The sequence below is a fragment of the Hemicordylus capensis genome, chromosome 3, assembly GCF_027244095.1.
Source record: "Hemicordylus capensis ecotype Gifberg chromosome 3, rHemCap1.1.pri, whole genome shotgun sequence".
Lineage (NCBI taxonomy): Eukaryota > Metazoa > Chordata > Lepidosauria > Squamata > Cordylidae > Hemicordylus > Hemicordylus capensis.
In genome coordinates, this window is record NC_069659.1 from 272,032,225 (window position 1) to 272,047,407 (window position 15,183).

General features: G+C 41.5%; 1 protein-coding gene across 5 annotated transcripts in view; it reads right to left on the reverse strand.

Annotated features, from left to right (window-relative positions):
• The window catches only part of TRUB1 (TruB pseudouridine synthase family member 1), a 62,115-nt gene that overhangs the window by 27,678 nt on the left and 19,254 nt on the right, over positions 1–15,183 (reverse strand). For all 5 annotated transcript variants that reach the window (XM_053312021.1, XM_053312019.1, XM_053312023.1 and 2 more), the window contains exon 3: positions 14,739–14,794. In XM_053312021.1, the coding sequence (XP_053167996.1) occupies positions 14,739–14,794 (56 nt within the window). The remainder of the gene's footprint in view (positions 1–14,738; positions 14,795–15,183) is intronic.

Sequence of the window (15,183 nt, forward strand, 5' to 3'; positions counted from 1 at the left end):
CATCTCTTACAACTTTTAAAAGGGCAGTCAAGATGCATTTGTTCACCCAGGCTTTTAATTAGATACTGTTTTAATTGTCTTAATTGTGATTTAATAGTTCTAACTTTTTAATTTTAATTGTTGAAATGTTTTAATCTTTTATTGGCTGTTTTTATTGTTTTGTAAACCGCCCAGAGAACTTGTGTTTTGGGCGGTATAGAAATGTATTTAATAAATAAATAAATAAATCTTTTTCATCAGACACAAGTGAAGTAGTGACTGTCCTGAATCTGTGCCTGGAAGCAAATGGACTGGATAGGGGTGAACAATCTGAGACTCAATCCAGACAAGACAGAAGTACTGCTGGTCAGAGCTTCCTCTGCCCAGGTGAATGATGTTCAGCCTGTTCTAGGGAGTACTCTTGCATTCTCCCAGAAGGACCAGGTTTGCAGTCTGGGGGTGCTCATCAATCTAGCATTGTCACTAGAGGCTCAAGTCGCCTCTGTGGCTCAGAGAACCTTTTATTTACTTTGGCTGATACACCAACTGCAACCTTACCTGGGTAGAGATAGCTTGACCACAGTTACTCATGCTCTGGTAACCTCTCGCTTAGATTACTGCAATACATTGTACATGGGGCTACCTTTGAAAATGGTCTGGAAATTGCAGCTGGTACAAAATAGGGCTGCAAGATTATTAACTGGGACTGGGCATTTCGAGCATACTACGCCAGTGCTTTGTCAGCTGCACTGGCTGCCAATCTATTTCTGGGCCCAATTCAAAGTGCTTTTTAAAAACATTAACGCCCTAAATTAGGCTACCTGAGAGAGCGCCTTGCCCCATATGTCCCAACCAAGACCTTAAGATCTTCTTCAGAGGCCCTCCTCCAAGTGCCCCTGCCAAAAGAGGTGAGGCAGGTAGCTACTAGAGCAAAGGTTTTTTGGTGGTTGCACCCCATTTATGGAATAGCCTCCCCAGTGAGGTTCGCCTAGCTTCATCGCTTTGATCTTTTAGAGGCTAAAGAAAAGACCTTTTTGTTCACTCAGGCCTTTTAAATTTAAATTTTGATTTTCAAATTGATTTTAAAAGATCTTGAATTACTTTATATTGTATTTTCTTTCCCCTGCTTTGGTCTGCCATGATTCAATGTGCTGTGTGTTTTTATTGTATGTTAATACTGTGTTGTGCGCCACCCAGAGAACAATTTGTTATGGGACAGCTAACGAATAAAGCGTATTTATTATTAATCATTATTATTATGTTGGAAAGAGAGTCACAGGTAACAGCAAACCTTAAAGATTCTATATGCAGTGGGTTGACCTGCATATATATTCCTTTCATTTCATCAAGAGAACTTTACCATGAATCAGCAGGTGCTAAATATGGGGATGGAGCAGGTGGGAGAGAAGGGGTAAAAGCAGGATACTGTGGCAGACACTGAAAAGAGTAAGGGAATTATGGGTTAAGAAGGTAATTATAACTTGTGTCAGGGAATGTTAAGTTCATCATCTATTAAAGAGGCAAGACACTACAAAGAAAGCAGTTGCCAGGTTTGTCTGTTTCACTGCTCTGTCATTTTGTATTTTTGCCTTGCTTTTGTTATTCTATTGTACTGTATTTTAATAAGAAGGAAGCCAACTTGAGCAAAAGGAGCTAATAAGCAATATCAAATAAATATGCTGGCAAATCAAATAAATATGTTGGCAATGCACTGGTTAACATCTAATCCACTCCTAAATCAACATATTTAAGGCATGAAATTAATCATGCCTTAACATGAACATATTGTTCACAACTGAACATATTGAACAATTGTTCAATAAAAATTGAATAATATTTTTGTTGTTTTTAGTGGTTTTTAATGTTTAACTGATTTTAAAGTTTTAAATGTAATTTTTATTAAATTTTATTGTATTCTGTAAGCCATCTTGTAAAACAACTTTTTAAAACCACCTTGAGATGCATTATGAAAGGCGGTATAAAAACTGAATAATAAATATTTAAGGCAGAAATTGTGGGTTTTTAAATTAGCAAGAAACTTCACATTTGTATAACTGTACCCACATATCCATCTCCTGTACATAGTGGAAACTGTGATGGACGGAGATGATCTGGGTTCAAATTCCTCTTCATTTGTGAAGCTCCTTGTGCAATCCTGAACCTACTCATTCACTCACTGTCTCAGCCTGAACAATCCTGTGAAGTAGATATGGAGATAAAAATGGGATAACCCCCCAAAATTGAGGATAACATATGAAATTGCCTTTTATATAATCTCACCATTGGTCCATCCTTTTGTCTATTGTTTAGCAGTGGCTCTCCAGGGTTCCAAGTAAGGCTATACATGAAGTGGATTTTGCGTTTCATTTTGAAATGCAACACAAAATGCTAGAAATGTTTCATGGAAACAGCAGCCAAGCCGGCTGTTTCAACAAAAACTTAAATGTCTTGAGTGTTTCAAGTGCTCCTGTAAGGAGTTAAGCCTTTGACTCAGAGTCAGCTCACGTGAGAGGGAAATGTGCTGAGTCACCCCTGCTGAGCTGCTTGAGTTGGCTTCCCTTTTAAAATGTTTTACTTTAGACCTTTGGTAGGATTAAAATGCTGCCACCAGACACTCTTTTATTAGAGCCTGGACAGCCGGGGCTGGAGTGCCTCAGCCTAGACTTCTCTCTTTATCTTGCTATTGAGCAAATATAAAATCCTTCCACGTGTATGTCTACACGTGGGGAGAAAACAAAGTAGCTGAGCTGAACTTTCAGAGACGCTGTGCACTAGTGGGCTTTCCCCCTACTCCCTTCCTCTGAGCTAATAACCAACTCTGAGAGGCTTGTAAGAAGAAAAGAGCACAAAAACACCCCTGTTTATTCAGTTGCTACAGACTGGTCTGTCTGCGGCTTTAGCTTTTTAGATGTACTTTAAAAATTCTTAGGTTGGTTACAATAATGTTTCAAAGCACCCAGATCTTTCTTGGGCAGTATGTAATAGAACTTAGTTGATCAGTTACAAAGAACAGATATTTAGGAATATGCAAAGCACACACAGAAAGCAAAATAAATTTCTAACGCAAAGTCTGATTAAACAAACCTTTCCCTATGCTAGATTCCCAAAGCCAAAAAGCTTCCTTTCCCTTGAAAACTCACCAAAACTCCTGAGAACCAAGCCTCCTGCAATGCTGTTTTTCAAGGATCTGCAGAGTCATACTGCGAGAGCATGCTGGATTCCCTGCCTCTCTGCACTCTCCTTCCACTTCCTTCTGCCTCATCCCAGAAGCCTCAGCAGCTCTCCTCACGTCCCACCCACCTGGTGGATTGATTCGTCAAGACCTGGAGTCACCAGTCTGTCCATCAAGCACAGGGGTTCACTTCATGTTAACTAGCGGGGGTGAGGAGGCTAGTTATTACAGCTCCAAGCACCATTTGGGAGAGCTGTTTTTCTGCAGAGAGCTGGTTTACCAATTGGGGGCGGCGGGTAGACCAGGCCTCCACCCCGGAGTTGGCCCGCCTCAGAGGACTGGTTTCTGGCAGACCAGTCCTTCAAGGTGGACCAACGAGCTAAGTCTGGAGCAGAGGCCTGGTCTACCCACCAACCCCAATTGGTATACCATCTCTCCCCAAAAAACCAGCCCTCCAAAATGGCGCTCAGAATACTCGAAACATTCCAACTCAGAACAAGGTTGTTTTGAGCTCATAACACTTAAAATGGCCTGTTTTGAGTGTGAAACATTTCAAGTTTGAAACGTTTTGCATATCCCTAGTGCCATGTAGGAATCTTTCTCAGTGCTATCTATAAATGCCAGGGATTAAACCTGGGATCTTCTGTCTGTAAAACATGTGCTCCAGCACATAACAAGTGTATGGGGAAGACCTTGCAGATGTGAGAGCTCAATACCATCTGAAAAATGGAAACGCTGCCCACAAAAAAATGAACTAAGATGGTGTCAAACAGATGTTCCTTGAAATGGCATTCCAACATCTTGGTGGCACATGGAAGAAGATTATGTCCCTCATGCCCACCCATCATACTCCTGATGGTAGGAAGACCTAGAGCACTCAAAACAAGGCAGGCGGCTGAACCCAAACATTTGGTGATGCAGTACTCCATCAACACAGGGGCTGCAGTCATGCACAGGGTCCTTTTGTGAGCCGAAAGGATCTTTGCAGCAGCACAACTCTCCTTCCACAAGCAGAACGTGCTTCCTACAGAGCACTACTCCACCAAAACTTTGGATAACATCCAAGCTATATGATTTTAGGATTCTTTAACTACCCACAAAGTCGTATCACTAACTCCTAAACAAGGTATGCCATTATATATCCTTACCATAGTGAGCTCTTAAGCAAGTCTCCTGCTAAGCTTGATAATCTAAAAATGCCAACTCAGAATCAGTATCTCTCCCTACATAAATAAGACAAAACAACAGGGAGTAGAAGTTTAACATATGATTATATAATCAGGAATTATATAATAAATTATTATTTGGTCCCAATTACATCCAAGGACTTAAAAAAACTATGTTAATAAATAATAATTTATTATTACTGAATGAAATAATATTGAATCAAATGAAAAAAATAATTCATTCAAGGCCAAGGGGCAAGAGCTGGAAGCCAAGAGCAGATGATGAGTGGACAGAGCAAATTTCAAGTTAACAAGCAGCCAATGTTGCATCTTAATTCTGAGAAACGTTACATCTCTTTTAGAATAATTTTTCTCCAGAGAGAAAAAGCTGACTTTGTACTAACATCACACTAAATTTCTTTTACTGCCAGGTGCTGTAATTATTCTGTCACTGTTGAAGAACTATTAGATCTTTACCCTACAACTAGTCAGATCATTTGACCCTCTATATCCACCTCTACTTTGAGTCTGGGCTAACTCACAGAATGTCCAGACTTTCGGGAAAGAGAAAAATAATGAAATACTTAATACAAATGAGTTTAAAGAAGAATCTGCTGTGGATGACTTCTCTGGTCAAAGAGGTTTATATCCATGAAACACTGAGTACAGTACTTATGTAAAGGTTCCTATGAAACTTTCACTGTAGTAAAGTAAAGGGTGCTGTCAAGCCAATTTCGACTCCTGGCGCTCACAGAGCCCTTTGGTTTTCTTTGGTAAAATACAGGAGAGTTTTACCATTGCCTCCTGTCACGCAGTATGAGGTGATGCCTTTCAGCGTCTTCCTATATCGTTGCTGCTCGATATAGTACCAGTGGGGATTCGAACCAGCAACCTTCTGCTTGTTAGTCAAGCATTTCCACGTTGCGCCACTTAAGGTAGTTCTATTAAAAAAACAAGATGGACTCTTCCAAAATTTAATAAGATATCATGCTGTATTGCAACACTATTTTCTGAACAGTATAAGAATTGGCTCTAGATTGTGCCATATGCTTGTTCTCTAGTTATTCCCAAGACTATGTCAGTGTTACAGTGAATGAGAATCTGCCTATTGAAGGGCATGAGTTCCATTTATTTATTTTGCTTTGCTTTGCTTTGCTTTATATACTGCCCTTCCTAAAGTGGTTCAGGGTGGTTTACACTAAAATAAAAAATGTTATAATTAAAATAAAAAACCAATTAAAAGCAGATTAAAATTACTATTAAAACTATATATTGTTAAAGCGCCAGGCTAAAAAGATGGTTCTTTAAGGATCCCCCGAAGGCCTCCAAGGAAGATAACCCTCTTATATACACGGGAAACGCATTCCACAACCTAGGGGTGACAACAGAAAATGCTCTATCCCATGTTGCTGCCAGATGAACTGGTGGCACCCGAAGATAGATCCCTCCTGAAGATCTTAATGAGTGGCAGGGACAGAGGTGCACCTAGTCCAATCTGGCCTGCTGTGCTACAATCACAAGTGATAAACATACATGTGTGAACAAGCCCAGAAAATGCCATTCCCAAACGATGCCTTTACTCAGAAGAAAAGCACTCTGCTGCTGTCAGTACTGAAGAGCTTGGATAAAACACACTGGGATCATTTTTATGCCACTATTCCACTTTTAGTGGCATAAAAATGATCCCAGTGTGTTTTATCCAAGCTCTTGAGTGCTGACAGCAGACAGGGTGCTTTTCTTCTGAGTAAAGGCAAGATTTTTATCTCCTAGAGTTGTAGGTTCTAAAATGGAATGGCATTTTCTGGGCTTGTTCACACATGTATGTTTATCACTTGTGATTGCAACATTAGGTAATGGTGTATATATGTGAATGAGGCATCACCAATCTAACACCAAGGAAACAACTCTCATGTCAACTAATGTCATTTATATAACACAATCAACAGGCAGAATAGCAGAAAATTTAATTCCTTATGGGAATATTTAACCTCTATTTGTTGGTTGAATGGATCTTAAAAATAGAGCAGTGAGTATGATGGGGAGGGGGGCAAATTCAGCTTTATGAACAAAGCAGAAAGTCATCCTAGTAAAATATCCCTAAATCCTTGATTGCTTAGCAAAGCTAGTCTGCAGACTTATTTAAATACATTCATGAGAACTCCAATCCAATTCAAAATTGTTTATCATCATTTGCAATAATTACTTGCACACTACAGGTGTTTAATGGATTCTAGGCTTTGCCGGAGCTACAGTAAAACTGTCTACCACTAAAATTTACATCATTGCCATGAATTAGCAGTTCCATTAGAATGAATGGCTTATTGTGCTAAGTATGCTTAGCCAAAGTGCATACTGCGGTATATGTGGTTCACCAAAAATATGCACAGTTTGCTATTTCCAAAGCAACACTATGCAAAGAACACTTTTTCAGGAGAGAATGGCATTAAATGTATTAGTAGATCTTACCAATTAACTCCAATTCAGCAGATGACAAAAGATAATAATCTCCTTCCACAATAATCTGAATTCATAAGCATGGAACCATTAGGCAAATATCTCCTGAAGCACTTTTGTGAGACCCACAGCTCATTAAAATCTCAAGATTTTCAAGTTAGCTTTTGAGTTTCAAGCTCTCATGGTTCTAGATAAAACATCCCAAGTATGATGGACTAAGAATGATGTGCCTAAAAACAAATGCCTTTCATTGTGTATTTTCCAGCTTCTTATAAGTTTCCATTCATCAAGTTTTCTGAGGCACACTAAACCAAGAAAATTTCTACACATTCAACTTCCTCTCAAATGTACAGGGAGGATTGATTCACAAACAGAAGAGAGGATTTCAAAAATGAAAAAAATCACTCATGGTATGAAATGTGAGTTACATATTACAAGTTCCTGCTCCTATACAACGTCTACCTTGCCTCGGCATGAAAAGTTTTAGTGTCTTGTGTGAAATGGCTCTTTGATATTAAGACTGAATCTAGCTTTTCTTTATAATTGGATATGTATATTTAAGTATAAAATACATGTGTATCCTGTCAAATGAAAAAGGTGTGTAGGTGTAGAATGAGGAATACGTTGCTTTAGAAACTGTGGCAACAGCGACCAGAAAAATATATTAAGACTCTAAGCTGGCAAGGTAGCCTGCCTCTAAAGACAAAATGGGACATCATCCTGTAAGAATCTCTCTGGCAGCCCATGTTACCAAATAAAATTCAGGAGAACCTTGCTATTTGTGGTTCCGCGTATCCACAGATGTCTAATAGACACCCATTTCCAGTATCTGTGGATACAAATGGGTTAAAACCCACGTATCTGCGGTTCCTAGAGGGCCAGAAGTGGAGGTCACTTCCGGGCTGTCATTTCATCTAAAGAAGAGGGGAGAAGACAGGAGGAGCCATTTTGTGGCTCGTTTTCCGGTGGAAAAGAGACTTTCCCCATGATTTTTTGCCCTTTGTGGGGCATGCCTTGGCACATGGGGAACCCGCAGAACACAGCACAGTAAGTTTGGGGCCCTCTGGAAGCCTTTTGGGAGCTTTTCCCCCTCCATCCTGGAACCTAACCCCCCTTTCCCCATAGCCCCAGTGCCTCGTTACTCGCGGTTAGGAACATAGGAAGCTGCCATATACCAAGTCAGACCATTGGTCTATCTAGCTCAGTACTGTCTTCACAGACTGACAGCAGCTTCTCCAAGGTTGCAGACAGGAATCTCTCTCAGCCCTATAGGGAACTTGAAACCTTCTGCTCTTCCCGGCTTCATCCCCTGAGGGGAATATCTTGCAGTGCTCACACATCAAGTATCCCATTCAAATGCAACCAGGACAGACCCTGCTTAGCTAAGGGGACAAGTCATGCTTGCTGCCACAAGACCAGCTCTCTTCTCCACCAGCTCTCCTCTCTGTTACTCACGGTAGTAGGCAAGGAACAGAACTCCCTCAAGTAACAAGGTTCTCCTGTAGTACTGTTTCATTTAAAAACTGAATGGCTAATTTGAATGGCTTCCACTGGCCATTTGTGGATCCCTGGGATTTTTACTATAAAAAAACCTGAGTAGTTCAACACCAGGCCTAGTTCAGTATCTCCCTTATATCCTTGATTTCTTGTCTTCTCTAGCCTCAGAGACCATTAGAAGCTTGGATTTGATGCTATCAAGGTGACATTTCAACAAAAGTCCTCTCTGGAGAGACGGCAACCTTTGAGATCAAATGATCAGTTCACCACCTGCCTAAACAAGAAGTTGCAATTAATGTAGGGAAATCAATTCTAATTTTCTACAAGTGACAGAAGCTTCTGGGTATTCCGGGGGGGTGGATGGACCCAGCTAGCTTTATATCTGTCCATTATCAGAGAGCAAATTTTCAATAAGTAGTAAACTGAAGAGATGCTGGGCCCCTCATTCCCAAGTGAAATTACTCTGGTTTAACCTACTTGTGGAATCTAGGGCTACCTTTGCATGGAAAAAACCCCAAAGTGGATTATTTGCAATGTAACAAAATGAATCTGAAGGGATGCTACCCAACACTGGGATCTTTGACTTGTTCAGTAGCCATTAATGCACTCTTCCTTAATTATCTGCACCTTCCCTTCAGAGCAAAACTGAGCACAGGGATTCAAAACAGGGGGTACTCAGAGCTCTCCTGTCTCCCCATGCTGCAGCCACTCTATTTGTACCCCATCTGAGGATCACAGGCTTGAAATCTATGTGTCCTCAGTGACATGTCTGCTGAAGAAAGGGAGGGAAGAGGGAGAAGACCCTCCTCCTCTGCTCCTGCTTGGCTGGCTATATGCCATTCCCTTCCCATCAGCCCGACTGACAGACTTCAAAAGAATTAGCAGTGAGTAATCCCATTGAAATAACTTGTTCTATTAAAGTAACCCATCTCATAACTATAACATTTAAATTTCTGTGTATGTACGCATTCTCTCTCTCTCTCTCTCTGGGTTACCTGAGCTGAATGTTTGCGACAGAACAGGTGCACTTGTTTAAAAAAATTGGGAACCTCTGGCCTAGTAAACCACAGCTTTGTGAAAAGTAACTTAGAATGAACTGAACATCACCCAAGTGCATTGTATAACTGTGAGTAGCTAGAACTATTGCTTTACCTAACTTCTGTAGGGGAAACCACAGCTAAAGAAAAGCAAAAACAATTTTCTCAGCAGGATACTATACAAATTACAAGTACATTTTAAGGTCAACCTGGGCTGTTAGGCAATGACCCCTCCACCCCCATCTCCGTTTGCCCTGAAATAAATTCCATGAAATATTTCTATATGCCAAACATGGCCTACATCCAACTTTTCAGGTACAGAAAGTTGCAAACTTTCACATGGGTTGTGTTCAAGAAGTGCTTTTGTAAGTCACATGTTCATAACTTGGAACATAGTATTTTTCTCTGTCCTGCAAAATCTTATTAGAAAGCCAGAAAGCAAATCTTAATTTAAATATGCGTTATAGCTACAATTATGACAGTTTTTAAAACAACACAATCTTCGAATCTGACATGCTCAGATACTATAATTAAGTTGTCAAGAGTTCAAGGGCAGAGTTACTATCTGGTACAGTTCTGTACTTGCACAGCTAGAGATTAATAAGTGCTAATCTTATTCTTCATGCCTTGAAACTGAGGCCACTCTCTTTTTTGTCAGTACATATATTTGTGAGCAAGGATGAAAACTCACCAGCATGGATAAATTGAGATCTCAATTAACCAAGAATAATTTCCAAAACAACCAAGTAACTGCCACTTCAAATCTCACACCAGAAGTTTCATATGCAGTATCAAAGAGGAAACGTAACATATCCTCCAGCTGTGTCCAACATGTTCATTCAGATTACATTATGTTATGCTTGTTTCCCTTAACAAATTATACACATTAACTGTACTTTTACACCCTGCAGGTTTATTGCTACTGCCAACAGCATATGTAAAACTGAAAAACACATCTACCTATGTGCTAGAAATCACAAACATTTTTCCTCTGCATTGGTTACATCTCTGATATAAAATCTGAAGGTCTAAGTTCATATTCCGCCTAGCTGCACACCTTGTATTTATTTTGCATTCATACTTGTGAAGGTCAACTCAGTTGAGCATCAGTAAGCAGAACTGAATAAAGCCTAAATAGGGACATCCCCATTTAAGAAATATATAATTTACTAGCTGAACCCGCACAGAGCATCTGTGTAGTAGTTTACTTACTTGGGGGGAATTCGTTGGGGGGAATTCGTTTGGCTGGTCCTCCCCTTTGTAACTGTGCATTGCACCGTGTTCCCCTCGCTCTCGCCACCGACTCCCACCCGCCCGCTCACCCCCCCACGACTCTCGCTCACTCCCCCCCACGACTCTCGCTCACTCCCCCCCACGACTCTCGCTCACTCCCCCCCCACGACTCTCGCTCACTCCCCCCCCACGACTCTCGCTCACTCCCCCCCACGACTCTCGCTCACTCCCCCCCCACGACTCTCGCTCACTCCCCCCCCACGACTCTCGCTCACTCCCCCCCCACGACTCTCGCTCACTCCCCCCCCACGACTCTCGCTCACTCCCCCCCCACGACTCTCGCACTCACTTGCTCTCCCTGATTGAGCGAAGTTTTTGGGGCGGCAGCATTCCTCCCTGCCGCCCCTGCCCCCATCGTTGCCTGGAAGTCTCAGTAATACGATCACGCATGTGTGCGTCGCAGCGCGCGCCTGCCGCCACTGTGCGGGCATGCGCCGCCTACGTCACACGCAGCATGCATGTGACATAGGCGGCACACGCACGGCGGCGGCAGGCGCGAACACGGCGGCGGCAGGCGTGCACACAGCGGCGGCAGGCGTGCGCACGCTGCGACACACACATGCGTGATCGTATTACTGAGACTTCCGGGCAATGACGGAGGCAGGGGCGGCAGGGAGGAACGCTGCCGCCCCAAAAACTTCGACCTAAATTGCAGTGCCGGAGGGGGAAGAGCGGCGGGAGGAGTAAGTTCTACCCCCCCACCCTTAAAGGTAGACCCCCCCTCAGTGCCGGACCGCCGGATCGGTCCGGTTCCAAACCGGTTCAGAGGCTTCCAACATGGCCTCCAAACCGGTTCGTGCACATCCCTACAACAGTATAAATTCCCTCTCAAAATATAAATTTAATGCTGTACATTGCTGCCATCTTGTGGTGTTTTTTCATCATACATTGTTTCTATGCAGAAGGATTCCTATGTTGCTTAGGAACCGGATGAGATAATCTCATTAAGTATCCCTGCAAAGGAAAAAACCTCTCTTCAGCATAAAAGTGAACCAAACTTTTTAAAAGATATACAAAGGGAGGAGCACAGAAACACAGCTACAGAATACTTCTGTGTCCATGTGGTTTTCCTATTAAATGCCAATTTATTGTGTCGTCATTTCATAAAAAATAAAAATGCCTTCATTCTAAATAAAGTGACTTTTTTTCCTGAAAAGCCTCTGTCTACCTTATTTACAAGAAGGGTGAGGTCCCCAGATGAGTTCACCAGATAATCCCACCGAGTTGTAGAAGAGACTTTCATTAGCATAAGGAGTGACCATGCAGGTGTTTACCAGCAGGAATGATAACCAATCAGAAAACTCAAGGATGATCATGTGGAGAATTGACTCAAAATGATAAAACAGTGTGAAGCAGGAAGTATTTCTCTTTCTACTTCCTGAGAGCTCCCCAGAAATCATTCAGTAGCAGAGAAAGATCTGTAAATAGCAAGTTACTATTCCTCGTAACAACCCCCAGTATTAATTTATTGTCCCCCTTTTGTAGTTTAAATGAGGTTTCCTGGAGTGGGTTTAAAAAACTAAAAGCATGGCCATTTGGGAGGGGCTGTGGGTGGAGGGATTGCTCCATTTTCAGATAATTCCTGGATTATTATCAGTGTTGTGTTTCTTTTCTGTTTGTTTGTTTGTTTGTTTGTATATTTGTTTTGAATGGCTTACATTTCATTTTAAATCTGATCTGCCCAATGTGTTGAATTGGGTCTTGGTATTTCAAGGGGATAATTTATTTTAGTGTGTGTTTAATACTGTAGAATACGGAAGAGAGGACTAGGTTGTTTAGACACTAATGGTATTTGTTCATGCTGTAAGAGGCTTTTTTAAAAGAGGTATTCTTTCTGAAACATATTCTAGGGTGGGGGTGGAAGGACAGGGCCAGAACGTCTAGGGTGAAGGTGTACCCCTGGTTCTGTCTATTTCCTAGGACGTTAACTCCTCCTTTGACCATTTCCCGTGACGTAAGGACCTTCTGACAATTCCCATGACATTAGCACCCCACGTGGGCGCCATGACATCATTCCTCATTCACATGTTTGTTTGTAAACAAAAGCACATGGATTTTGATAGCAACTATGTCTCCTAAACTACTGATAGATTGTCTAAAAAAGTACTTCATTTCTGAAGTGCACAACTGCTAGCCTTTACTATAATTACATAATAAAGAGAAGGTGGAACCATGTGTTCTAACAGAAAACATGTGTCTGCTGGTTACAACAACCAGAGGGAGAGGAGAACTTGAAGGGCAGGATGAGCAAGTGTAAAGCAAATGGCCACCAGGCCATTTTGAACAGATGAATCTGATTATTGGTTCATCTCGGTAGATACTGTCTACAAAAGGGCTGCACAACTTTATCCCTCCAGTTGTTGTTGGACTACAACTTCCATAATCCCAGACTACTGGCCATTGTAACTGGGGATAACAACAATTGTAGTCCAACAGCAGCTGGAGGCCCAAAGTTGTTCAGCTATGGTCTACACCAACCAGCTCTCTAATTTTTCAGAAAAAGTTTTTCCCACCCCTTCATGGAGATGCTATGGATTGCACCTGGGACTCTTTGCATACAAACATGTTCTCTGTCAGTAAGCTATGGCTATATCCCCATTTTCCCTTGCAGCTGAGCTTCTTCTCAGAGCCTGGCTGCATAAACAACAGTTAACATAAGAACAGCCCTGCTGGATCAGCCCAAATGCCCATCTAGTCCAACACCCTGTTTCGCACAGTGGCCCACCAGATGCTTCTGGGAAGCCCACAGGCAAGAGCTAAGGACATGCCCTCTCTCCTGCTGTTGCTCCCCTGCAACTGGTATTTAGAGGCATCTTGCCTTGGAGGCTGGAGGTGGCTATAGCCCTCAGACTAGTAGCCATTGATAGACCTGTCCTCCATGAATTTATCTAAACCTCTCTTAAAGCCCTCCAGGCTGCTGGCTATCACATCTTGTGTGGCAGAGAATTACATAGGTTGATTATGTGTTGTGTGTGTACTTCCTTTTGTTGGTCCTAAATTTCTTGGCAATCAGTTTCATGGGATGACCCCTGGTTCTAGAGTTATGTAAAAGAGAGAAATAATTCCATATCAACTTCCTCCACACCATGCATGATTTTATAGACCTCTATTATGTCTCCCCTCAGTCTTTTTTCTAAACTAAAGCTCCAAGTGTTGCAGCCTTGTTTTGTAAGGAAGGTGCTCTGGGCCCTTAATCATCTTGGTTGCCCTCTTCCGCACCTTTTCTAGTTGTTCTTCTTAAGATATTTTACCAGAACTGTACGCAGTACTTAATGTGTCCACACCATCGTTTTGTATAAGGAGTCATTATAATATTAGCAGTTTTAATTTCAATCCCCTTCCTAGTGATTCCAAATATGAAATTAGCCTTTTTCACAGCTGCTGCACATTGAGTAGATACCTTCTGCAAGCTGTCCACCATAACCCCAAGATCCCTCTCCTGGTCAGTCACCGACAACTCAGTGTATCATCAGTGTATTTGTGAAGTTGTTGGGGAGCACCATCATAAAGAAACCAGGTAAAGCACTGTTCTTTTGTTTATTTATAGATTCCCTGCTGAAAATAGACAGTACCCACACACCCTCTCCTCCCGCCCGCCCCCACACCCAATGTTAGTGTTGAAAGTGAAAAACACAGCTAGGAACAGCTTGATTTTCTGTAACAAGTGAATTCAAATATGGAATTAAGATATAGCTAAAAGTTAAAAATATATATTATGAATCTGAAGTAATAATTTTCAGTTAAATGAATGACATGAAATGTTAAAAAGGCTAAGAAGTATTCTGCATTAAACTAGAACAACCAGGATTCAAATGTAAGATCGGCCTCACTTCTTTTAGCTGGTCTTGCTTTCTCAGAGTTATTACATTATTAGGCAGAGGTTCTCAAAACACAAGACCAAAGGCCCTTGTAGCTGTGGATAATGGGAACTGTCGTCCAAGAGCATCTGGGAACCCATGTTTGAGAACCCCTGGATTAGAGTAATGGAACCTAACAGTGACATTTCCAGCCTTCACTACTTGTCAATTCTTGTAGTATTTAGTAGTTTTAAAATACTGGTAGTATTTTTCCCCATTTCATGATACATTTGTTTGTCGAAAGTGAGACTGAGGAAAACAGGAGGTACCACTCATTCCTTACCTTAGAACCTGCCAACATGCTGCTCAGAATTTTAGTTCCTTTTCCAATGCCAACCACTGTTAAGGAAGACAAATATTTAATTCATTTATGTATTTAAAAAGAACATTTAGCAGACATGCAATATAATAAAGATCAATTGAAAACCTGGGCAAAACATATCAAAGAAAAACATGAAGAAAGAGTTGCACAAACAAAAGGTGTTTGTTCTGGCTACTGACAGAAAGATTAAAGAGGCTATGTATACTGAACATTAATATGTCAATTCATACTGAGGAGGAAACAAGAGAGGCAATGAAATTTATTGGCCAGTAAAAGCACAAATAGTTAATTTTGGAGAGCCACTCGCTTCCCCCGCCTTCCTTTTCTCCTGTTCTTGGATTGGTCACTTCAGCCGTAGTTACTGTATTTAATTTTAAGTGTTTCCAGCTGCTTGAAAAAGAGCACT